The following is a 25806-nucleotide window of genomic DNA, read 5'->3' as shown; positions in this document are numbered from 1 at the left end:
ATTAACAGGAAGGTTGATTTGTTGAAGTAGGCATAAACTATATTCCTGTCTCTTTTGTTTCTGTTGATAGAATGACTTCATTATTTCACTTAATCTTGTAAAATGCATTTCCACTTCATCCTCATACTATATTTAATACTGTACTGTAGCCAGGCATGGTGGTGCACGCCTGTAATCTCAGCACTTGAAAAGCTGAGGCAGGAGGCCAGCCTGAACTATGTAATGAGAACTTGTCTCAAAACAACATAAAATAAAGCCATATTATATTATCCAGGCTATTCATTTCTGTGGATAATATAATTATGTGGGTACATTTCTTGTTTTTCCCCAACTCTGTGCCCACATCTTTCTGTTTTCCAAAGTAGCTTTTGCTATTCTTTGTATGTTGATAGTTCATAAGCATCCACTATGTTAGTCTGTTTACCATTTAACAATCTATCTGGGTATCAGGTGCAGATTTAGTTGTGTACTGCGCATGTTCTCATTTGTACTTTTCTCCCTTTTCTCTCCTTAGTTCTAGACATGGCAAGACACGTGCCCCTCTATCGGGCTCTGCTGGAATTGCTCCGGGCTATTGCTTCTTGTGCATCCATGGTGCCGCTCTTGTTGCCTCTTTCTACAGAAAATGGTGAAGAGGAAGAAGAACAGTCAGAGTGTCAAACTTCTGTTGGTACATTACTGGCAAAAATGAAGACGTGTGTTGATACCTATACCAACCGTTTAAGGTACTACACTATGGTCCTCTTAATTTTGTCTCTAAAATATTTTTAAAATATAAATGGATTTGGTTTTTCTTTTTCAGTGACAGATAGTATACATGTGTGTGCATTCCTGCACATACAAGCAACGTATGAATGGACATAGAACCCAGATTATACACTTAAGAAACATTTATTCACAGTGGCTTCTCAAACATTTCACTGTGTAATCTTCTAGCTGTAGATCATAGTTTACTTTAAATGTTAACACTCTTTAGGTATCATACAAGTAAATACTAGTTTCACTCCATATTAATGTTAAGAGATACCTTTCAAAGGCAGTAAACATGTTACCGACTTTCTGTTTTTGTTTGTTTGATGGATTGAACCCAGGCCCTCACATGTGATAGGCAAACGTTATACCACTGAGCTACACTTTGAGTTCTGACATTGGTATTACTGCCTCTAATTTCTTACTGTGTACAGCCGTTGTGTTTTACTTGGCTGTTGTGAATATTTATTTTTTGTGTATAATAATTTTACAAGTACATCTTTTAGTGCTTATATAATACTCTGCATCTTAGAATCCTAGAAGCTGAATTGTTGGGTTTGTGGATTATTCCTATTATATTGTAGTGCATGTTATGATTCATGGTATAATCTTTCTTAAGAATCAAAAGACAAAAAAAAAAAAAATTTGAAATATGATCCCAGTACTCAAGCAGCTGAGATAGGAGGAGATTGTCAGTTTTCCTTAAAGATCATCTGACTATTGAGGTAGTTACATTGCCAGTGTATTTCTTTGTCAGTGGTCTTTTGATTCCATTGTTGTTCTTTCTGTTTTGTGTACTGTATTTACTTTGCCTGTTGTCACTTAAATTTTTAAGAATTTACAGTTTAAACTGGACAGATCCAAGGATGGTAGAGAATTGGTAGACGTATAGTTTTTATCAGTGTTTACCTTTGAGGGGAAATATTAATCCTATTTATTGGCTTAATGTGGTGTTACTAACACTATAAAAAGCTACTGAGTGATGACCACGCAGTGAGAATCATAAATTCAAGAGAGATTAATGAAAGGACTATTTTGTAAGAGCTATAAAAAGTTGTAGAGTTAGCCAGGTAGAGTGGTATACCACCCTTTAGTCCCTGCTACTCAGGAGAATTATGTGAGTTCAAGAAGTTGAGCCCATCCTAGGTAATGTAACAACCACCAATCTCAAAAGGTGAAAAAAAACAAAATAAAAGAGCTGTAGGTTCAGACTTCTCTGTTGTTGTCAGAAAAGAAAATAAAAAGGTGTATTCCTTTGGTAGTGAATGTTTTCTTTTTCTTTTTTTCCCCTGTGGTGTAAAAGTGAACAATATTGTGTTTGCTCTCTGTTTTAGCCCCTATTCCCTAATCTTTTTGACTGGTAACCTTGTAAACCAGAGTAGGTTCCTAAAAGAAATGCAGTACTTTAATTGAATTGAATTAGATGGGTTAGAACTAAATGATATTTTCTCTAATTGTCTGCTTGAGAAACTTCTAATTGAACATTCTATTCTCTGTCCTGGCCATCATTTTCTCCTACTCCTGTACCATGAACATGTCGTTTTTGAGCAATCAATTTGATGACATATACAAAGCTTTGAAATTGCTCACGTCTTTTTTAGGGGAAACATTGTCTTGTATATCTGTATCTTTATGTTTTTGTATTTTGGGATGGTTTATAGCCATTTGTAAAATGTTTATTGCTCCTTAACTCAAGATTATTAGATGAAAACTTGCATAATAGTTTGGAATGGTGTTATAATTATAGCCTTGGTCAAAAACAGTATCAGAGGGAAATGTTAGGAGTGTGACAATAAAACCAGTAAAATCAGAATATCTTACTGTATGTATCTACTTAGGCTGTAATTTCTGCACATACAACATAGATTATAAAATAATTGTAGAGTACGCTTAACTGCAGTAAAATTTGGACACATATACTACCTCTTCTGGCAGTTTGCTTTTCTTAATTGATTTCCTGTTTACATTATATATGTAGTATATTGTTTTGAAAAATGTATTTTAACTAGATGTGGGTGGTGGCTTGTGTCTATATTCCCATTACTGTGGGAGGCTGAGGTAGGAGGATCCAAGTTTGACTCAGTGTATTAGCAAGACCTTGTAAAAACTAAAAAACAGCTAAGGATGTAGCCCAGTTTGAGGCCCTCCATTTAATCCCCAGCACTGCAGAAAATAGAAATGAAAAAAAGGAAATCTTGGACTTATATACAAAATGTAGCAATTCACTAGAAAAATTGAATTTCAGAGAGAGACTTGAGTTTCTTTTAGCTGAATCTCTTTTTATTTTTCTATTTGATTTCCTGGAGAAAATTATTCTTCAAATTCTTATTTCAATCAGAAAAAAGAAATTTGTATCTTAGACTTGAAAATTATGTTCTCCCCCCCCCCAAAAAAACACAGTGAAGATAATAGTGTAATAGTGTTTACAGGTCTTGTTTCATTTATGTTATATTTACAGTGACTCTGTTTCACTAATAGAGAGATACTATTACTGTGTTTTATGTTGAGACTTGTATGTGCTTAATTGTTATACCCCATAGTCTCCTATATGCAATCTCTGTTAAAACTAGTAGAGGCATACACATAACACATCCCTGCAGTTTTTAAGGATTTTACATATTGAGAATTCATAGTTATATACAGTGGTTTTCATGGAAGGTATTTGTATATGTTACATTTAGAATTTTCATGATTTTTTCAGGTATAAAGGAAACTTTCTGTTTCTAGTTGGAATAGCCTAATTGTGAGATGAGCCTATTTTGACATGCATGCCTAAACCCTAATTTGATATAATAATTGAAAAAATGATGGAGATTCTGTTGGTTAGTATGCTCTCAAGTCTGAAACTTTTGTATAAGAAAAGATGGAAAAGTATTATTAAGAAGCTGAAAACCATTTACCTGACGTTTATCTAATTTGTACATTAGAAAATGTGTGATTATATTGATGTAGGTGAGTTCGGCCCCACTCAGCAGAGTATTGTAGGTTCATCACTGAACAGATGTTTATTGTTTGCTTATGGGAGCATATTAAGAAAATTGTATGTCAGCCCTCTTTCTAAAGGGCTGACATATAAATTGCAGCAGACATATAAATTGCAGTGATAATCACGCACTTTTAATAACATACATGACTCATTTGGAGAAATACAAGACACAACAGAAGAACTAGCCCAGCTTTGGAATCCTAAAGGGTAAGTGGGAATTAGTTGAGTGATGAAGGGCAGTGTTATTTGTGTCACAGACTGTGGAAGCAATGTTAGCAGTGAAAGAAAGCATCACACGCTCAGACAACCTGTGAAAGTTTGGTGTGCCCGAGATGTAGCACAGGTGGGAGATGAAGCTAGAGAAGAAAACTAGGGACTAGAAGATGAAGAGGGATCACAGATGCACTTTTAAAAGTAGAGATGGGCCACTGAAAGGTTTCAGCAGAGATCTGATCCAACTTGTCCTATGATAGTGTCACATTATAGTTGAATGACTAATAAAGAAGTAGGACGAGTCTAAACTGCCATGACAGTGAAAGAAAGAGATTTTCATTGTGTCTCAGAAGTTACAGCTATATGTCCTCTCTCTATCCTGCTATTTCTAGGGACCTACCGTTTGGTGTTCTTTAGCATTCTTGCTTGTACATTGTGGACTTATAGGAAATTAATTCCTATGTAAAAATCTATGTTCAGATGTTTGTCTTTGAAAAACAGTCACATAACTCAGGCTTTTAAGTCATTCGAGAGCTCCTTCAATAGAGTTCAAGTGCTATAACATATATGGTTGTGGGAACATAGCTGTCTTTGTTCACACACAAGAATCTGAACTCTCTAATCCCAGGTAGGAGTGTTCCAAAACCAATCCTATTACTAGGTGGTTTGATGGACCTAGTTAGACAGAAGCTACAATATCTTAACTGGGTAGAAGTCCAATTGTTTGTAGGGAATGTTAATTCTTTTTTTGGTAAAGTCTTTGGCTTTAAGATCCAGGAATAACAGAGTGGGGCTCTGTACATGTTCACATGTTATTCTATTTCCTGAAAGCTGTCATTCCAGCTGAAATTATAAAAAATGTTCAGCAGCCAAGAGATTTTAAAATATAGTTTCTATGATGCATGGTGTATATGTTATTTAGGGATTTATCCAAAAGTGAGAATATGTGAGAGTGAGTTCTTACTACTTTGATCAAGCAGATAGTTTTATGATTGAAAACTGAGTAATATTTTTTTTAAGGTCTACTGACCTTTTTAAAAAAGCGTGAATTTTACTTAAAGAAACTTTAAATTATTATTGTATCAGGAGAACCATTTGCCATAAATAGTATAAAATGTATGAAGTCTTCAATGAAAATAAAATAATGTGTACTTACTTGCCCTCAAAATAAATATTTTAACTCCCATTCTCAAAAAAAGCACAATCAAGGAGCAGTCATTTCAATCATTTGTTTGAAAAGTGAAAAATAGAATCCATGCCCACCAACACAGGATTACTATTTTACTTATTTATTTATTTAAGTTAAATCATGATTTTATTGCTTGAGTTCATAAACAAAATGCCACCAGGATGGAGGCTGTGGATGACTCTTCCTGCTGGGGAGGACCTGCTTGGTTCTATAATATCAAGTTGATGGTGAATCTGGCTCGATGAAGGTCAGAGAGAACTTGTCTTCCTGATCCTTTCTGTTCCTCTCAAGATGGAACAACAGCTGCTTTCTTTTTGTTTTTTCTTTCAGTACCAGGAATCAACCTTGTGCTTGCCAGGCAGGCACTGTGCCACTGAACTATGTCCCCGGCCTCAGCAACTACTTTCTTAGTTAAGTGATAGAGATCCTCAGGGAGATCAGGAGTGAGTCCTTTAGGCTTTAGGATTCTCCAGATTATAGTACCTGTCACAAAATGTATTTGTGCAACACCATGAGAGCCTCTTGTGGTCACACTGATATGTGAGGGAGTTAGGCCCTTCTTGGCCAGTTTGTAAACCTGCGCCTTGCCTGACATCAGCTTCAGCCAGGTGGAGACACTGCAGTGATACGGCTCAGCCCTCTGGAACAGGCCCTTCCCAGGAGCATGCATGCGACCAATGGTGGTAGCAGTCTGGAAGCAAAGGGCCAACACAGGATTATTTAAACCATAGTATTGCAATAAACATAAGATTATGCAAGACCAGCAAAGAATACAGGAGATGAATAGTTTTCTGCACATCATTAAGTTTAGCAAAGAAAGTTTGCTGGGATGTAGCTTATGAAAGAATGCTTGCCAGCATTACAGGGCCCAGCATCACAGAAAAAAAGTTGATTCTTGGCATTTTTTTGAGGCATAGTCTCACTATGTACTTCAGATTAACCTTGAATTTACTACGTAGCCCTCGCTGGCTTTGAATTCCTGGCAGTCCTCCTGCCTTAGCCTCCCCAGGGCTGGGATTACAGGTTGTGTCACCTTTTCCTATAAAATGTTGATGGTTGCTGGTGTGAACCTTTGAGGCCAGGAATTTGAGACCCGCCTACAACACATTGAGAACCTGCCAAAAAAGATATGATGGTTGAAACAACAAATACAGTATGCTACAGTTACTAACATGAAGTTACTTGATCTTTGTTCTTTTTTGTATGTACAGTTCAATGAACTTTAATACATTTTTTGATTCTCGTAATCACAATCATAATCAGGAAAAATAACTTTCCTCCTCCTAAAAAAAAAACTCCCTGTTGCTACTTGCAAAACTGACAAGCCTTTGTCTAATCTATATCCTAACCACTGACAATTTTTCATTGCTATAGTTTTGTTTTTTCTGAGTATGTTAAGAATAAAAACTGTGAATAAATTAAAATAAAAATAAGCTCTAGTGCCACCAGTGTGCTGTATTTTATGCAAGAACATTTTATAAACAATACAGAATTAAAGGTGTCCTGAGAACTTTTTTTTTAATATTGCTTCCTCACTGTGTCATATGCTTATTCATGTATCTATCACTTAAATGTCTTCCCGTACTTTTGGAAAGTTTCTAAAAGGAGATGTCTTTCCTGTAGAAGCAAATACAAACTAGCAAATAAGGACAGGAAGTGGGAAGATGAGTGGGCATGGCAGCGCAGCCTCTAAGCCCAGTATGCAGTAGGCTGAGGCAGGAGGATCCTTGTGAATTCAAGACCAGCATGGGCTACACAGTTGAGTTCAAGGCCAGCCTGAACTGTATAGTGAAACCCTGACTTTAACAAGTGGGAAGATGTCCACTAACCATCTCCTTTCCCTTCTTCCCTTTGTGCTTAATTGATGAAGCCAAAGTTAGCAGATAGATAAACTAACCTTGATTGGTTGATTGATAGATACTAGGAATCAGTAGATACTAGGAATCAAACTCAGGGCCTCACAGTTCACAACCAGGTGCTGTACTGGTGAGCTGTATCCCTGGACCCTTCATTTTATTTTGATCTCTGGCTATGATACAGAATTGTGTTGTAATTCTCAAAATTGCCTGAAGAGTTATATAAACTCTTTTAATTTAATTTGATATGTTTCTCTACTAATTTTTTTATTTCCCTGTCTACAGTGATAACCAAAATTCTTACTTGGCCCATTGTTTAACTGAAGTACGTTCTTATCCAGTTCTGTCTTGCTGTTCCAGGATACTGCCATTTTTTTTCCTAAGAAAAATCTCTTATTTTAGAGTACTTTAGTGTTGATTAATATAATATATACTTAAAGAAGGGGCTTGGGATTTAGCTCAGCAGCATAAGCGCCTGCCTTGCAAGCAGGCAGTCGTGAGTTCGATCCCTGGTACCGATAAAAAGGAAAAAGACCCCCCCCCAAAAAAATAATATATATATATATATATATATACATACATAAAGAAGTGACCCTTTAACCTATACTTTAATAAAAGGTTACCCACATAATTCTGCAGTAATGTAATTACAGTTTTTACTATCACATGTAAGAATATGACATAATTATATATATTTATATATATATATGAAAACCACACGTGTATATATCTGAAAGCTAGTCTTTGAATTTTAAATTTTAAAAATAAGATATTAAGACACGTTTCTAATTTCCCTCCATTATGCTTATCTATAATAATTTTTATACTACTCTGATAAGTTTGCTGTATATAAACTTGAATACTGTTTGAGGAAATATGCTTTTTGTCAGCTTCACCTTTGTTACTTTATTTGGTGAATTTGCTCACATTGCAAAGTAGCAGCTAAGACTAATTTTTTTGTGGTGTTGTCTGTTTCCTAAAATCTGATACTTTTAAGAAAATGTTCAAATTTGAGAGTGAACTAGGGAGGGGAAAAGGAAGGGAAAGGTAAAGAAAAAATGAGAAAAAAATAGAAACAAAGCTTTTATAAATAAAAAAAGGCAATAAGGCTTAAAATGAAGGGTAGGAGAAGTGGACAAAAAGACTCCAGAGGACCAAGGATTTAGCTTAGTGACTTAAGCGCTTGCCTGGTAAGCATAAGGTCACGTGTTCAATCCCTGGTACCAAACAAAAAGAATCCAGATATATCATGTACGGGTACGATTTCCCGATAAATGAATGTGATCCTTAGACAAATCACATTATCAAGTCTTGTTTTTAAAGGCAGAATGTATTTATTGAGAGAAGGAAAGCTTCTGTCCAAGAGAGAAAGAAGGAGTCCTAAGTGGGTTGCCAAAGACTGTCTTTTCTAGAGACTTTCATGGGGGAAACCACAAGGCAAGATGGATCCAAAGTGGAGAAAAATGGCAACTCACAAGGAAGGGAAGCATGAAGGGGGACAGAACTATGGTCATCCAGTAAGATTATGAGTGTAATTCCTCAAGTAAAATTGATTAAGTTGAGGACAAATGGGGAAGTAAGTCACAGAGCAAGCTGGCATGCTTAAAGAGCAAGACTCTTCCTATAGAGGTTGGGAGGGTGACTCCTGGCTTCCTCAGGATGATAGAGACCTATTTAGAATATCTGTCCTTAGGATGTGGGTATATTTCTTTGATCTTCTGCATTATCAACTTACTAAAAATAAAGTTACTGTTTTTTAATTCATGATGCTGCCTATTATGTGCCATCTCATAACACCTCTTATCAAGTCATAATTTATATAATTTCTTAGTGTTAAGGGTCAAAATTAACATAAACAAGTTGATTAATATTAATGATACCTAGCTATGAGTAAGCACTTAGAGTAAGACAATTTAGGAATAACATTTTACATGGAATTAACAAAACTTAGGTATGGCACTTCGAAATAGAGAATTGTATATTCAGCGCTTGGTAGTTTCAACTGAAAGACAATCGGGAAGAAATTCTCACTGCTGACTTTAGAATTTAACATGCTTTTAGGAATATATATGACATTTTATGCTTTAGCTTTATAGCATTTTAGAAACATAACCATATAACGTTAAATGGAGTTTTCTGCTTAGTTTTTCTACCATCATTTAACATTTAAAATCTAAACAATAAGAAATAGAGCATTTCAGGATGTTGTTATCTCAAAATGTTTTAGTTCTTGATCATTGAAAATTTTTCTAAAATAGAACAAAAATGGAGAAATGTTTGAAAAACCTGTATGTATTCTATTTAAGTCATTCACTTGAATAATACTGAGTAGGTCTTTACTTACTTTACACCTTAGAATCACTTCAGTAGAAAGATTAGAGGGAAAATGGGCCAGTACTACTGGTGGAGAGCATCTATAATCTCAACATTCAGGAGGCTTGAGACCAGCATGAATTACATAGTGAAACTATCTCAAAAAACAATAAAAAGATTTTTTTAAAAAATCAAAGGAGATTTCAAATAAACAAAAAGCTCTCTTTTTTTTTTCCTAGAGTGAACATTTAATAGAACAAAAAAATTTTGATGTTCATCCACTAAGGACTTAAACTCTAGGTGAAATAAATTCATTCCCTTGGCTAGAATTTGGAGTGTATCATCATCTTCATTATTATTAGCACATTTGTAGCACATGATTACCTGCATCATGGGAAACTGGTACATGTACATAACGTGTTATTTTTTATAAGTTTAAGAACTTTTACTACCATAATTTTCAGGTGCCACCGGGGTGGCAATACTCAGTTATTTTGTGTTGGAAATATTTCTTTTGCCTAATGCAGAAAAGTATGCAAGTTGGGCTTAGTTCTTTAATTACATAGTTTAATGAGTATTTTATGTAGTACTTCTGATACTTAGATCTTTCATCTGTAGGAAGAATAGCTCCAGAGAGAGAGAGAGACAGAGAGACAAAAAGTATTAGGCCAAGGCTATACATCAAGTTTGAGCAAGCCTAACACATGTTAAATATAACCTGTGAATAGATGATTATTAATGTATGAACCCAATACTTCTATACCTAAGTTTCAAAACAAGTTTAAGAATCAAAATCTGGTGAAAATGAATTTTCTTAAATGTGAGATTGGCAATTTAGGGAGATGAAAAACAAAAATACTTTCTTTTGTTCAATTATTTTAAATTAGTATAATATTTCTGTTCCAGTTTCTGTGTTTTTTTCATTTCCTTTCTGGGTTTCTTGAGAATAAGTCCGTCAACCTTACTGTGGGTAAATTGTAAATAAATAGTTGCATGTAGTTACCAGTATATGATAAACATCAGGAGATAACACAGCTTTAAATTTTTTGTATAGCATTTAGTTTCAGAATTGCTTTGTTTTGTTAGATGTAGTAGGCAAGAAAATGTTTATTGTCCTTGTTTACCAGAGAATGAAACTATTAGTTTAACATTAAGAATTTGCTGTTGGGGGAATGGGATGGTAGCATGTGCCTAGGAGACTAAGAATGTCACAGATTTGCCCCCCCAGCGTGGGCAATTTAGTCACTTAGTGAAAATTTGTTTTGAAAATTTTAAAAGAGGGTTGGGAATGTAGCCCAGTGTAAAGGCTTTTGTTTTATCCCTAATACCCCCAATCCAAAATTTAAAAGCTCTACTAGAGCAGTTGTGATAGTTGTGATAGCACTGCCACCCTGGAGGGTGAAATGGGGAAATGAGGAGTTTTCAGGCCAGCCGAGGCAGCATAGCGAGACCTCGTTTCAAATGAAAACAAAAGGGATGGGGACTGAGTTTTGAGCATCCAGGGTTCAATCACTATATACATACCCCACAAAAACAAAGAAACAAAAATCATACAATTAATAATAGGAACAAAACTAGGAGTCAGTTCCTGAGTTTCCTGATTCCTGCAATATTCTTGAAAACAGTATTTATGAAAGGGAAGACAAGTTGATTGACTCAATCTGAGTGCTTCTGTTTTATACACCATTGCTATTTCCTGCCTCAGTAGTTCATTGAACACTTACGTTTCACACTTATATGATGGAAAGATGAATTTTGGCTGGTTCCTGAAAAGTACTTTGATCAAATGCTAAAATACAGAAATCTGTTATTTAAGTGAGTTTTAAAAACTTTCACAAATTATTGACTTAGTATTTTTGCCTCAGTAGTACAACATATTAATGTAAAATGATTATTTTATTCTTTATCAAATTATTTGAACTCCCCTAACAGCAGGGCTCGCTGGAAAACAGTGACCCAGGCCTCCTCCATTGCATCTGGAAGACAGATGTAAGTGGAAGACAGTGTGCTTGCACTCCACACCCCTCCATTACATCCCACATGGTGGGGCCAGCTGGAAGACATTGAGTTCGCATTCCGCACTCCTTCATTAAACCCAAAATGGTGGGGCCAGCTGGATGACAATGAGTTTGTGCTTCATACGTCTTCCATTGAATTCCTGGATGGTGGTCCAGTTGGGCAAGTATAAGACCAACAGGAACCTAAGACACAGGAAACAATTCAGCGCACAATTGCACACATACCTTTGGAGGGCGAAGTAATCAGTGAGGGCAATACTGTGGAAGCATCTGAAGCAGCAGTGAGGAGAGAACAAGAACCAACTACATCTGGAGGATCCCTAAGGAACAGACATCTGCTATCTGCTTTCCTCCTTGAGAGAAGCCTGAATGCTAGTGGTAGAGCTATGTGTCATGGGAGGTTGGCGGGCATCAACATAGAAGACAAAAATAGAAGAAAAAAGAGAAGGTGTGGATAATAGCAAAAGGGCAGAGTGCAGCCCCATACCACCAGCTCACCGAGGACAGGCTTGAAACTCAATGAGGTGGATGAAGTTGGAAGTTAAACACTGTAACTTTCTGAAATGATAACAGAAGTGAATAAACAAATGGAAAAGGCTATAGAGAAAATGATCTCTGAGATAAAAAAAGAAATGATGCTTAAAATCAAAGATAATAGAGAAGACACAAAAGAATACATGAACTTAGAAAAAGATGGAAACCAAAATTGTCCAATATAAGAAAGAAATGGAATCCATGAAAAAAATCCAAAACAGGAGATTCAAACCTCCATTGAAAGTATGTGCAATAGATTGAATAAAGGAAAGGATAGACTTTCAGATCTTAAAAGACCAAATTCAGCTAGTGATCATGAAAGAAAAACTGTCTCGAAAATAGCAAGAGACCATAGTAAATGAATTCAGCAGTTACAAGATGAAGCAAAGAACAACAACATAAGATTGACTGGGGTCAATGAGAAATCTGAGCATAAATGCCATCACGATCATAAATATGCGTGTACCTAATAGAGGGAGCACCCAACTACATAAGATGGTTAGTGGTAGACATGGAAAATCAATTGAGCAATAACACAGTTGTAAATGTAGACCTCAGTATCCCGTTATCACAGAGAGACACATCAACTTGACAGAAAATATCAGAGCCAAACCAAACCTGTGAACAAGTAAGAGTTACTAGGAAAAAGCTACACTCTTGACGCCACACACCAGTGGCCCAGAGAGATCAACCCAGAAAATAAATCCAGTACCCCAAGGCCATAAACCAGCAGCCTAGGTGAGCCCAGTGCCAACCCTAAGATGAAGCCACACCTGAGGCCCCTGTGCCATCAGGGGAACGTCAGTTGAACCACCACCCTATGCGTCTCCACCACTCCAGGATCAGAGGAACCCAGGTGCCTGTTGCAGTCCGCTACACCTAGGAACAGGCAGCCAGTGGACTGATGCAGAAGAACACAGAAAATGTCAAGACAAAAGAGCAAAACAGAATCTTAGACCTCCAGCCCACCCAGAAAAAGTTCAGGAGACACAGACATAGTAGAAATTAGAGGTCACACAGCTGAAATTTCTGAAAAGATAACAACTGAAGTAAAGAATCAACTTGTATTGTTCGGTTAATTTTTCATGTGTACATCTAATGGTCTGGACAGCTATTTTGAAGATAAGGCATCATGGTAACCATTGTTAATTTCCGATTATCCTATTTTGAAGTCCTTTTTTTCTGTTTGTTTTATTATGTTTGGTGATGGTGTGGGCAGCTACTTTGAAGATAAGATATATTATGGTAGCTGTTGTGAATTTCCTACTATCTTGTTTTGAAGTCCTGTATTGCTTTTATTGTTTGGTTTTGATTTGACTATTCTGTTTTATTTTCTTTAAAATTAAAAAAAAATTATATGAACTCTATTTTACACAAAATCCTAGGAAGCCTTAACACTAAATTTGCTCAAAGTAAAATTCAGTTTATAATACATATGTCTGGGTACATTGCAAGCTTGTCAATATTACCTATAAAGTTTTACAACTGTCAGGAAATCTTCAGAATGAAGGTAATTTAGATTCTACCATTTTCAGAAAAGTGGTAGATTGTGATTTTTTTTAAAAAAATTTATCTTTAACATTTAATGATTATTTATCTAAATCTGTGAGTTTTTAATTTTACTTATTTTGGTACCAGGAATCAAACTCAGGAAATTGTGCTTGCCAGGCAGGCGCTTGTGCCAATTAGCTGCAACCCTGGCCCGGTAGATTGTGATTTGTATTATATTTTCTAATGCAGAGTGGAAGAGTTCTAAGAATTCACATCTAAACACAGAGAATCATTAATTTAAAATAGGGGACCCATGATTAACTTAAAATAGGGGACATGTACTGATTTTTGAGGTATCTTTGGATATTTAGGATGCGTTAAAAATTTTTAAATGATGACAGTAAAGTAAAAAATACATTTAATAAAAAACAAATTTGGGGCTGGGGATTTAGCTCAGCATCATAAGTGCCTCCTTTGTAAGCATGTAGTCCTGATTTTGATCCCCAGTGCCTAAAGAAAAAAAGAAAATATAAATCTGTCAATAATCTGCAGTAGCATGTAGATTTTATATAGTGTTTAATATTTTTCTTTTTTTAAAAAATATTTTTCTTTTACTCATTTTTCATTCCCTTGGAAAGTATGTACATTAGAATTATAATACATTAAGAGGCAGCATGTTTCATTTGATCAGCATTGCAGTTTAGTTATACCCAATTAATAATTACTAGATTACCAAAATAAACTAGGCCTCATCATTTTTTGTTGTACATCTAGTAAAGGGGCAGGCAAAACTATGTATAATTATTTACATAAGGCTTAGGTCTTCCATTAAGTAAATAAATAAACAAATAGATGGGTTAGATCAGCATAAACTTATTTTATGCTTTTCTTGCTCAAGTATTTGATAGCTAACAAAGTAAGGACAAGTAACCATTTTATCCTGAAAAATTCTTTTAAGAACTTATTCTTAACTCTTATTGATACACATAGTTTTCTTTTACAGTACTGACTTTTGAAACTAATTTGTTACCTGTTTGCATAGATTCGGGCAGTGTGCTGATTATAAAATTTTTTTCTGTGTGTTGTTCAACTCCCCAAACATTATTGTTTTGTCTGTAGATTTCACCCTTACCCTGTATTCTATATTTTAGTATCTGTAACTTATTTGTCAAGAAATTATTTGAGTTAAGAGTTTAGTACTTGATATTTAAAAGACTAAACAAAAACACCACCTCAGAACCATTCTCCCTGTTTATGATCAGTTATTCAGTTTAGACTACACAGAAGAGAAGAACAGAGATTGGTGACTGAGAAAGAGGATTGCTGCATGTTGTACTCGAGCCTAAACTACACAGCAAGACCTTGCCTCAACAAAACAAAGCACCCCCCCCACAAAAGTGATAACTTTCTCAGTAATAAAGCGATTTATGCGATATGATAGTATAGTCTACTTTTGGGGGGGGGGTCTTTTTCCTTTTTATCAGTACCAGAGATCGAACTCACGACCACCTGCTTGCAAGGCAGGCACTTATGTCGCTGAGCTAAATCCCCAGCCCCCTGTCGTCTACATTTTTGCACATACTGGCAGATGTAGTGGTATATGCATCTATAATCCTAGCATTGGGAAGGCTGAGGCAGGAAAGTGTTTGGGATATAACTCAGTCAACAGTGCTGTCCCAGCCTGCACAAAGCCCACGTTCATGCCCCAGGCACGCTGTGAGTGACAATCACAAAACTGACTCTTGGTTGTAAGAGTTGAATATTTAACTTCTCTGTGACAGCATGAAAGGGAAAATCGATTATCGCCAGGTATTTTTGTTTATTTGGTTGGGTTTTTTTGTTTTGTTTTGTTTTGTTTTTAGTTATTTTAGAGGTTTTTTGGTTTTTTTTTTTTTTTTCTAGCGGGAAGAAATCAACCACATTTTGAAGTAACTCTTACGGAAAACGTCACGTTTTATGTCCCCGGGAATGAAACTCATGAACTTGTGCTTTGTCACACAGATATTGTGACACTGAGCTAGATCCCCAGCCCCTATTTAATCTTTTTTGTGGGGTATATTTTCAATGAGATTCTCTTTTTGAATCTAAAAATATAAATTATAGGGCTTAAGTCAATTAAAAAAGTTCAGTCCTGGGCTACCTGCTTTGGTTCTGTTGGAAAAACATGTCCTAGTTTCTTTTACCTAGTTTTAACTCTGCCCCTCATATCTACAAAATGAGTAAGGCCTGATTTCTTAGCCAAAACATATTTGATAGTCCCTTACATTTTTTCTTAAAGTTTTGAGGGTCTTTTTGGTTTTTTGTTTTTGCTGTTTTGGTGACCTGAAGCACGTTCTGTTGTTTATTACCCTTCCCCTGATGTCAGAGGCAATGATCCCAACGGTGGTTTTGCTTTGTTCTCTCTGGTTCAGTTGGGTGAACCCTTGGTAAACTGGTGAGCCAAAATATTTGTGACAACTCCATTCTGTAATTGCAAATAGTGCCCTCATTATATAAGTGTTGTGAAAATACATTATAGAAATCAAAATTTTTTGTTTCTTAGTACCACTTTTAAGTGTTTACTTCTTTTATATTTTTTTATTTAAGCTTCCCAAGGCAAGCAATTGTATTTTTTTAAGCTTTCATTTAAATCATTAAAAATTAAACTGAGAATTCTGTTTATAAAGTTTAGAGGTAAACATGTTGGCATACTCCTATAATTCTACCATTCTGTAGGCCAAGGCAGGAGCATCACTGCAAGTTTGAGACCAGCCTGGGCTACGTAGTGAGTTCAAGGCCCGCCTAAACTACACAGTGAAAACCTGTCTCCAAAAACCAAAAAAAGAAAGAAGAAAGAAAGGGAAAGAGGGAGGGTTTAGATAAAAATAAAAAGGAATTGAGTGAAAACTAAGCTATAACTTAATCATGGGAAACATTTTATGGTGCATTTCACTAGCCATTTTCATGCTTTCTGGAGACATTAAAAGCAGATTATTTTCCACAGTACTACTTTAAATTTAAAAAGTTTACCTTAATCTTAATTTGCTTTAAACTTTCTGTCAAAGAGCTTTAGAATTAAAAGATACAGTATGATTGTTTTATAGGTAAATATAAGATTTTCATCCTCGTAATTTATATTTTTCTAATAGTGCTTAATTTTTAACACTTTTGAATGTTGACATTTTAGCATATAGTCTCCAGATAACTTCTTCAAGTGGTTCTATGTTTTGAATATGTATATCTGCCAGGCACAGTGGTGCATGTCTATAATCCTAGCTTCTGTAGTAGGATCATTACAAATTGAAGGCCAGCCTGAACTGAATGCATGAAAGCTGGTCTCAAAAAGACCAAGGGAGTGACGAGTGTATTTCAGCCATGTGATATTTTTGGCTTTAGAATTAGAAGGTAGGGGTTTAAAGAGGTCTTTCCCTAAATGTTCTATTGAGACAATAGATCTATTAAACTGTTTTCAGTTTATGAACCATAAAAGAACATGATTGTGATGTGGGTTATATTGACTTAATAGCTGACAATTCAAATGGCAGTGTTAGTAGAAGGACTTCAGTGTAACTGAAAGTTGAGATATGGGTGCTTTTTTCTTTTGTTTTCACAAAAAAGGTCTGCCCATTTTGCTCACATCCTAGTTTACGGAGCCAAAATTTAAAATTCACAGAGCCAAAATTTGCTTAATTTATTAGCTATTTAGTTGGAATTCATAGTATAGTGGAAAATGTTTGCAGATGATCCTGTGCAATAGTAGAAACTTCAGTTGCTTCCTCATATTTCTTCAGGGCAGTGATCACAACCAGATTCAACGTATGCACAAAGCAGCGGATACCATGGTAGCGGCCGTCGCTGATTGCTTTTACCATGTTGGATCCATTGTCAGTCTCAAAGACCTACTTCCAGCTAGGTGCCTTGAACTCAAATAGCTTTTCACACAGACTTCAGGATGTGAGCTAAGGTATGGCCTTTTTTCATGAGCCTGGGCCTACATATGGGTTGGCAGTAACCTGCAACTTTTATAGAACAAAACTACTCACTGTAGTTCCATGGCAACAATGAATAGTTGCAGTCACTAGTAGGCAGGTAGTGTGTGTGCTTCATGTATTCAAAATGCTGCCATCTGTTGGAGATTCTTTTTTTTCTGTGTGTTTTTTTCTGAGATTATCAAAGTAGAAATTTTCATTAGAACCTGTCTAAAATGTCTAAACATATCTACTTCATGATTCAGCCGTATCTTAAAGTGTACATAATCATTTCTTATATGCATTTGGTGTAAAACGTTTCTTTATACTTTTGAATTCTCACACTTTTTAAATTTTAATTTTGGTTTAAAAATTACTATCTTGTTCATACTATTTTAATAATCTCCTAATGTTTTGAAAACTAGAATTAAGAATTTTCTACTTAGAAATTGGGCTTGAAATTTGCAGTCAGTGGTTTTTCAAGGATACATCCTATATGTCATGTGGTTAATACAATAAATTCCTAGATTATATTGATACAGTTCACACTCTATGTGAGACCTTAATTTTTATCAAGGGGGAAAAACACCTTTTCTGGAAAAAATGAGCTTCACTTGCATATCTTCCTTCTTTGCTTGGCAAAATGCATTTTTTAAAAAGTGAAATCTTTACTAAGAGTATGGTAGTTTAGCAGGTTAATAACAGATTAAGAAAATCATCTTTATTTTGTTACTGACAAAACCACAACTTTTTTCTCAAGCAGCTTATTATAATTTGGTGGCCCTAGTACTAAGAATGCTTTTAGGTTTAGCAGTAGAGAATCATCTGTAGTTGGGAGGATAGTAAAGTCTTTGTAAATTCAAAAAGGGTATTGAGGAGCGCTTTCGCACTTCACTTGACTCTCAGTATTCATGCTCACTTCGGCAGCACGTGTAGTAAAATTGGAATGATTCTCAGTATTTAACACTGTTAACAGTTTTTTGACAAATTCAGTTCAAAATCTGATTAAACTCCTCTGCCAGAATCATTTCTTTATTAAAATGACCAGCTTAACTGTACTCTCTATTTTATTTTGTGGCTATAAAAGATAGCAATATTTTACTTGACTATAGCAGTAAAAGTGTCTATATTTCAATTCTAAAGCATTCATTGTACTCTCCTTAAATACACATTCAAGTACATTATCCACATACCTATACACACACAGATGTTGATAACTGAAATGGTCTAGAGTGCATGTGCCAACCGGTTCCCTGCATGTGGACATGTGTTCTCTGTGACTTCTTACATTCTCAGAGAACGTAAAAGCAGAACGTAGAGGAGAAGGGGAAGTGATTCATGAAGTGTCTTGCCAGGTGAGATACAGTATATAACTTACAGTTAGGAATGTCTGTGGGTGAGTTTTTTCACACACTGTAGGAACCAAATTGAAAACACATGAATGATACTATATACATTTCTTCTTGCTGCCTACATAAGTATCTTGTTTTACTACTTATTATCTATCTCTTGTCAAACATTGCATTTCTTCTGGTCAGATTTTTACCTTCGTGATTAAGGTTCATTTGTACATAGGTGACATATTATTTTATAGATTCTTCTACATTCTTTTGTGTTTACATTCTTTAAGACTCCATGCTCACTCTATATAATAGTATTTTAAGATAATGATCAAGTCCTTTTGTTAATAGGTGTACAAGTAAAAAAAAATACATGCTGTATAGTTCAGATTGTGTCAGCATAATATTTTAAACTTTTTTACATATGATTTGGGTTTGTTTGAAATATATTTAATGAATGAAAGTACAAATTTTTTCAGTTAAGAAATTAAGTGGTAAACATGTATTGTGTAGCTAACATGCTAGGAGTTGAAAAGGAAGAAAAAGAAATGTTTAGTTGTGATTTTTAGTGAGTCTTACATAATTTAAAGAAACATTTAGATGTTCTCTATACTAAAACTTTGCTGTAAAACAACCTGTTAGAACAGTTTGATATAAGACTGGGCATATGGTGTATGACTGAAAAATAGCATGAATATTTTAAAATTTTAGTGTAGCAAAAATTATATTGCCATTAATTTCTCTCAAAGTAATCCCTCTTTCTTCAAACATACTTATTCCATTGTTGTTGGCCGCTCCAAAGTAGTTGTTGAAGTCCTCGTTCATGTTTCATGTTGTGGCTCCCTCAGTTCCTGAATCTATTCAAGATATTTACCTTTTGTGATCATTTGACTTTGAGAAGAACCAGGAGTTGCATGGTGCCAGATACATAATACTGGGGGCCTCCCTTTCTGTTGTGTGGATGCTGTAGTATTCTACATAGTTCTGATCACACCTTGGAAAAACACAAAAGCGGATTTCTAGAACTGCTTCAGAAGGTGACTGGACTAATGGGATACGTGTGCTTGAAGCAAGAGGGAATATTTTGGAAGGGATTAACCGGCGCTGTGTCTTTTACTGTAATAAATTTTTTAACCAACCTTTCATTGCACATACCTATAAGCCCAGCATTCAGACTGAGCCAGCAGGATTGCTGCAAGCTCAGGGCCACCCTGGGCTACATAGTGAGTTCAAGACCAGCCTGAAGTACATAGCAAAAACCGTGCTTCAGAAAACATCATCATCACTATGTAATGTAAACATGTACTAGTAAAAGTTAAGAGAAAGAGCAAGAACAACAAAAAGAAAGTTAATGTAGACATTCATTGTGTAATTTGATCACCCTTTTTTTATAGGTCCTAAAAGTGATAGTGAGATGATTTGTGTTCTAAAAATAATATGTAGTGTTTAGCAGAAAATTCAGTGTATAGAAGCACATTTTGGTAAGATAACCAATAGTGAACCTACATCCTACTCTGAAATTATTTCATAGAAATTAATATATTCTTAAGTAGTTTCACAACTAGAATTTAAAAACTGTGTGTGGTTCTTTTGATTCTTATGTCTTAGAAAGTCATTTGTTACTACTTTAAGCAATAGAAGTGAGTTTGCTTATTGTAGATATTTCTAATTAAATATAGTTGTAAAGATGTAAAGAACATGTCAGGTAGCAGGATATTTTAGAGCATGACATTTGTATAATCTTTATCTTTTTATCTTTTTAACTAGAACTTCCTGTAACTTTATTAGCAAGAAGTAGCTTGTAGTTTGAAAAGCAACAAGGAACCTAATTTAAACTACTCCTGCTATAGATCATATAGGACAAGTGTCATACACACTCATTTATAGCCAGTGTTATCAATTTATGGAGGTACTGATTTTCAGTCCCAAGAACTTAATTTTTCTTGCATTTTCTTTCCATATTAAAAAAAAATTCAGATCTAAAAGGGAAAATGTTAAAACAGGAGTGAAACCAGACGCCTCTGATCAAGAACCAGAAGGACTTACTCTTTTGGTACCAGACATCCAAAAAACTGCTGAGATAGTTTATGCAGCTACCACCAGTTTAAGGCAAGCAAATCAAGGTATGATCCATTCCTCTTATGTTACCTTTCATTTAATGCAAGATAGCTCATTTACCTATATAGAAAACTGACCTTTCCTTCCTATTGTGTTAATAGGCAAGTGCATTTACTTGCAAAGTTTGTTCTCTGCAAGGTTTTGTTCATGAATAATTTGTAATTTTAAAACAACAGCATGCATCTTAAATTTCTTATGAATTGAAAAATGCTATTTTGTTAGATAAGAAATGGGACATTAAGACTATGTATAAGAATTTAGATTAAATTGACATTTAATGTAACAGCAGCAGATACTTTTTCATGTGTCAGTTCACTTCTTTGTTTCTTTGTTTTTTAAAATTGATTAGATTGCCAGGCATGGTGGTGCGTGCCTGTAATCCCAGCACTTGGGAGGCTGAGACAGGAGAATTTCCATGAGTTTGAGGCCGGCCTTGAACTCACTTCTGTATTAGCCTGAACTACATAAGTGAGTTCAAGGCCAAGCTAGACTACACAGTAAAACCCTGTCTCAAAATAAACAAATAAATAAAGTTGGTTAAGTGATTGCTTGTTACTGTGTTTATGAAATAGAAATCCTTTGTTCTCAAAATGGTAAAATAGGAAGATGGTAATGGAGAGTTTGATGATCTTTTGTGATTTAAAATTTGAATCTCAAAAACAAATTGTTTTTAATCTTCAAAAATAAACACTTACATTATTTATTTTGAAATATTAAATAACAGAAAAAAAACTAGGTGAATGCTCAAAGAAGGTGGCTATGAAACCCAAACCTTTATCAGTATTAAAATCGCTTGAAGAAAAATATGTGGCTGTTATGAAGAAACTACAGTTTGGTAAGTTAAAAATTTTCGTTCATTCAGATCTCATTTTCTTCTTTTGAATTTACATCTGTATAGTAATATAGTACTTGTATTTGGAAAAAAATTGCAACTACAGTAGAAAGCCTATAGAAATCTAAGTAAGTCAAAGCACAACTGTATGTCTACAGAACAGAAAGATCCTCCTTCCTTTTCTTTCTACACTCCTACTGTGTCTCGAATCTAATCCAGGTCTCACACAGGCTTTATAAATACTCCAGCGCTGGCTCTACCCCACCCCTGCCTGTTACTGTCATAACTCTCCATTTCATACATCCTGGCCTACAGGAAACTAAAACATGGAACTTTTAATAATTTATTACTCTTTTTCTTTTAGAGTTCCATGAGAGGCTTCTTTAGAAAACACATGTATATATTTTAACTTTATTTATCTATCTATCTATTTTGTTTTATTGTCTTTTCTGACACAGGGTCTAGAGGCTGGTCTTGCGCTCACTTTGTAGCCCAGGCTGGTCTCAAACTCGCAATGATCCTCTTGCCTCTGCCTCCCGAGTGCGGGATTACAGACATGCACCACCACACCTGGCAAGAAAACCCTGTTAACCTAGCCTAGTTTTAGTGTTTTCCATTCTAAAATTCTTTTTTTTTTTTTTTTTTTGTTAATTTAAAGAAAGATTAAACAAAACAGAAAATAGGTAGAAATAGTATATACATTCAGAGAAAAAAAAAAGAAATCACTAGTTGATGTCGTTTTACAAATAGTTATTCAAGGTACAAAAATGGAACATGTACAGTGGGAATTCAAACAGGGAGACTGCAAAAAGTTCTAATCAACTGTCCAACAAAAACTTAGTAACATGGTTGTCAATTCTATACTTTTAAACATACATGCAGTTATCCATCTCTTCATTTATGTTTAGATTTTTTTTCCCACTCTAGATAAGCTCAAAAAGTTTAGATTAAACAAACTAAAGCAGGTTAAAATCATTTTGAACAAAGAATAATAGTATTGCTGAATTTCACTTCATGACACTCCATGATCAGCACTGGGTACTGTAGTGTCTTCTTTTTAAAACTGAATTTAAAGAAAGACTAAAAAAACAGAAAACGAGTAGAAATAATACATAATTTCAAAGAAAAATAAACAGTAGTAAATCACTAGTTGATGATTAGAGATTTTCTTCTTACAAACAGTTATTCAAGATACTAAACTGGAGAATATAAAGTGGGGATTCAGACAGTGAGATTGCAACCAGTTCTGTTCAACTGTCCAACAAAAACTTAGAAATATGGTTATCAGTCCTCTACACTTAAACATATATGCAGTTACTCATATCTTCAATTATGTTGACTTTCAATAAACCCAAGCAGGCTAATATCACTCTGAACAAAGAATAACACTATTGCATTTGTTTTGTTTTTTTGTCTTTTTCATTTTTATCGGTACCAAGGATCGAACTCACGACCGCCTGCTTACAAGGCAGGTGCTTATGCCGCTGAGCTAAATCCCCAGCCCCGAATAACACTATTGCTGAGTTTCACATTATGACACTCCAGGATCAGCACTGGGTATTTTAGTGTCTCCTTTTCTTCAAAGTATCTGTTCATTTCATCAACTGTCATAAGATCAGTTCTCATAAACTGTTCATAGATTCTACACATGCATGGGTCTTAACATGTATTTTTTTTTTTTTAGTTTTGAAAGTAGCAATTATGCAACAGCATAAGACAGAACAAAGCCAATCGAGACAATGCAGTGAAATTGGTACAGAATTTCACAGTAGGATACTGGGATAGTAGTACTAAGTACTATGGTATATCTCTTTAATTTAACAATAGCTATCCAGTCAATTAAGTATTGTAAAATCAAACTAAAAATAGAACATTGTAAAACCAATTAAGAATACTGAATAAAGCAAAAGAAATATAACAAAAAGTGAAAACAACCTATGCCTTCAAACAGAAGATAGAAGGAAATCCCCCATATTTGCTATACTGCATATGGTCATCCTCCCAAGAGATGTTGAAATATCTGTTCCCAGTAGGTAAGGGGGGAGGGGGCAGGTGGGAGAAAGGTGCTTGATTTTCAGCTCCCTAACTTAGAAGTTGGCTCACAGGTAATGGTTCACCTCCAGGCCCAAACTGCAGGTGCTTATCAAGAGGGCAGGTGAATAAGCTGCCCGAATCGCTCCATGGCCGGAACTCTGGAGCTCTGTTCTCCTCCTGGCCCGTGATGCAGACGCTTACCAAGAGCGTGGGTGAATAAGCTGCCTAAATCCCTCCATGGCCAGAACTCTGGATTCTAAAATTCTTGAAAAGGACTACTGTAAAGATGATACCAGTACTTTTCATAAGGTGTACATCTCTAATATAAGTACACACTTAAATTCCAAATTTAGGTAACTGTTTATTAATAGTCACCTGTTTGCTTCCTTTTCATCCTTGAAAACTAGCCCAAGGTACTTTGACTATATCAGAAACAACACTAAATTAGGGTTCAGAAAATAATGAGTTTTTTTTTTTTAAATCATACTTTGAAATCTCAGTAGAAATCATGTAGCTTTTGCTGTACTTAACCCTCAGGTTTTCCAAAAAGATCTCAAGAGATAATATACAAAAAAGTAATATATACTTCAGATTTGGGGTATAGTGTACAGCTGTTGCTTAAGTTTGACAATTTAGGATGTTCTCTTCACTCTTCTTGTGTTAACTTGTTTTTTCAAAATAATATTTCTCCTTTTAAAAGCTAATACTTTATTTGGTTATATGCGTTTGATTAAGCATTATTATTATCTTACTGTTTCCATGGGTTTGGAGTTTTGTGTGCCATCTCTCTGCTGAGGTTTTTGTCAGCAATCCTGCTGGAGCAATAGTCATCTAAAGTCTTTGCTTTCAGACTCATTTGTGAATTTGTTGATACGAGGCTTCAGCTTCTTGTCTACTTACGACTTCTTGGTTGTGTGGCATAGAAAGGTGACATATCCTCCTCACAAGAGCAAATAGAAAGCCTACTAGTGCCTTCGATGTATGACCTAATCCTGTAGGCTATATAGCATTACTAAGTGTTCCACATTCAAAGATAGGGAAATTCATACTGTTTCTTTTTTTTTTTTTTTTTTTTGTCTTTTTCATTTTATATCGGTACCAGGGATCGAACTCACGACTGCCTGCTTGCAAGGCAGGCGCTTATGCCGCTGAGCTAAATCCCCAGCCCCCATGCTGTTTCTTTAAGAGTATGTTTGAGAAGAGATCTTAAAATGTGTTTGTTTATGTTAGAAGTAAATATTTCATTAATGAGGCCAGGGATGGGGTCAAAATATTGATCTTTAGGTTTTGTTTTACCTATGGGGTCATAAATATCATGTCTGTTACTGACTTTTCATATAACTTAGCAGTGTTTCCACACTGTTAACTAAAAATCGTTCACTGATGTTGCTTCCATTATGTGTTCTATCTATCCAATAGTGTTAACACACAGGCAGATGTAAGCATTTCTACTTTGAATTTCTTACACAGCGATACTGTCTCCATTTGGGGTGGAAGATTACTAGTGATTTGTTTGTGATCTATGTTATTATATTAGCTGTCTTCCCTTTTAACCCAGTTATGATTCTCCTTCCCTTTTTACCCAGTTATGATTTTTCTTCTTACTTTAGATACATTTGAAATGGTTTCTGAAGATGAAGATGGGAAATTGGGTTTTAAAGTAAATTACCACTACATGTCTCAGATGAAAAATGCAAATGATGCGAACAGTGCTGCCAGAGCCCGCCGCCTTGCCCAGGAAGCTGTGACCCTTTCAACCTCACTGCCTCTGTCTTCATCCTCCAGTGTGTTTGTACGCTGTGATGAGGAACGACTTGACATTATGAAGGTGAAAACAAAACTTGGCTCCTGTCTCCCTGGTTAACCTATTTACTCAGATATTGATACAGAGTACCAGAAATATGAATTTTTAAAAATTTTTAATAGAAGTTTTGGTGACCACTTTAGACTTTATTGTTAGTTCTGGATATATGAATCACACTGTTACGCAAAATAAAATTTAGAGAAAAATTACAAAAGGTGGCCTTTTTATATATGGCCAGTTTTGGAGCATAGTGCCATAGGACTTAATGTTGATTATTAGGAAAAAGTGGCAAGATTTCTTCCAAGTTGACTTAGTCCTCCTACTTTTTACAGTATAAATCTTCAAAATTTAATCTTTTCTGGGAAGCTTTTGTATTTATAA

The 25806-nt window shown here is 35.2% G+C and overlaps 1 protein-coding gene across 13 annotated transcripts in view; it reads left to right on the top strand.

The window, feature by feature from the left end:
- Birc6 (baculoviral IAP repeat containing 6) overlaps nucleotides 1–25806 on the top strand; it is a 242185-nt gene that overhangs the window by 201912 nt on the left and 14467 nt on the right. For 12 of the 13 annotated variants that reach the window (XM_063230115.1, XM_063230081.1, XM_063230100.1 and 9 more), the window contains 4 exons: nucleotides 515–725; nucleotides 20615–20760; nucleotides 21480–21590; nucleotides 25232–25449. In XM_063230115.1, the coding sequence (XP_063086185.1) occupies nucleotides 515–725; nucleotides 20615–20760; nucleotides 21480–21590; nucleotides 25232–25449 (686 nt within the window). Of the gene's footprint in view, nucleotides 1–514; nucleotides 726–17120; nucleotides 17294–20614; nucleotides 20761–21479; nucleotides 21591–25231; nucleotides 25450–25806 lie in introns of those variants that run through there. The other variant, XR_010040847.1, reaches the window with a different exon arrangement.

This window comes from Cavia porcellus, unplaced genomic scaffold, assembly GCF_034190915.1.
Source record: "Cavia porcellus strain 051 isolate PalLab524CR breed Dunkin Hartley unplaced genomic scaffold, mCavPor4.1 scaffold_1, whole genome shotgun sequence".
Taxonomy (NCBI): domain Eukaryota; kingdom Metazoa; phylum Chordata; class Mammalia; order Rodentia; family Caviidae; genus Cavia; species Cavia porcellus.
The sequence above is the reverse complement of the archived record's forward strand: the minus strand, read 5'-3'. Positions and strand labels throughout refer to the sequence as shown.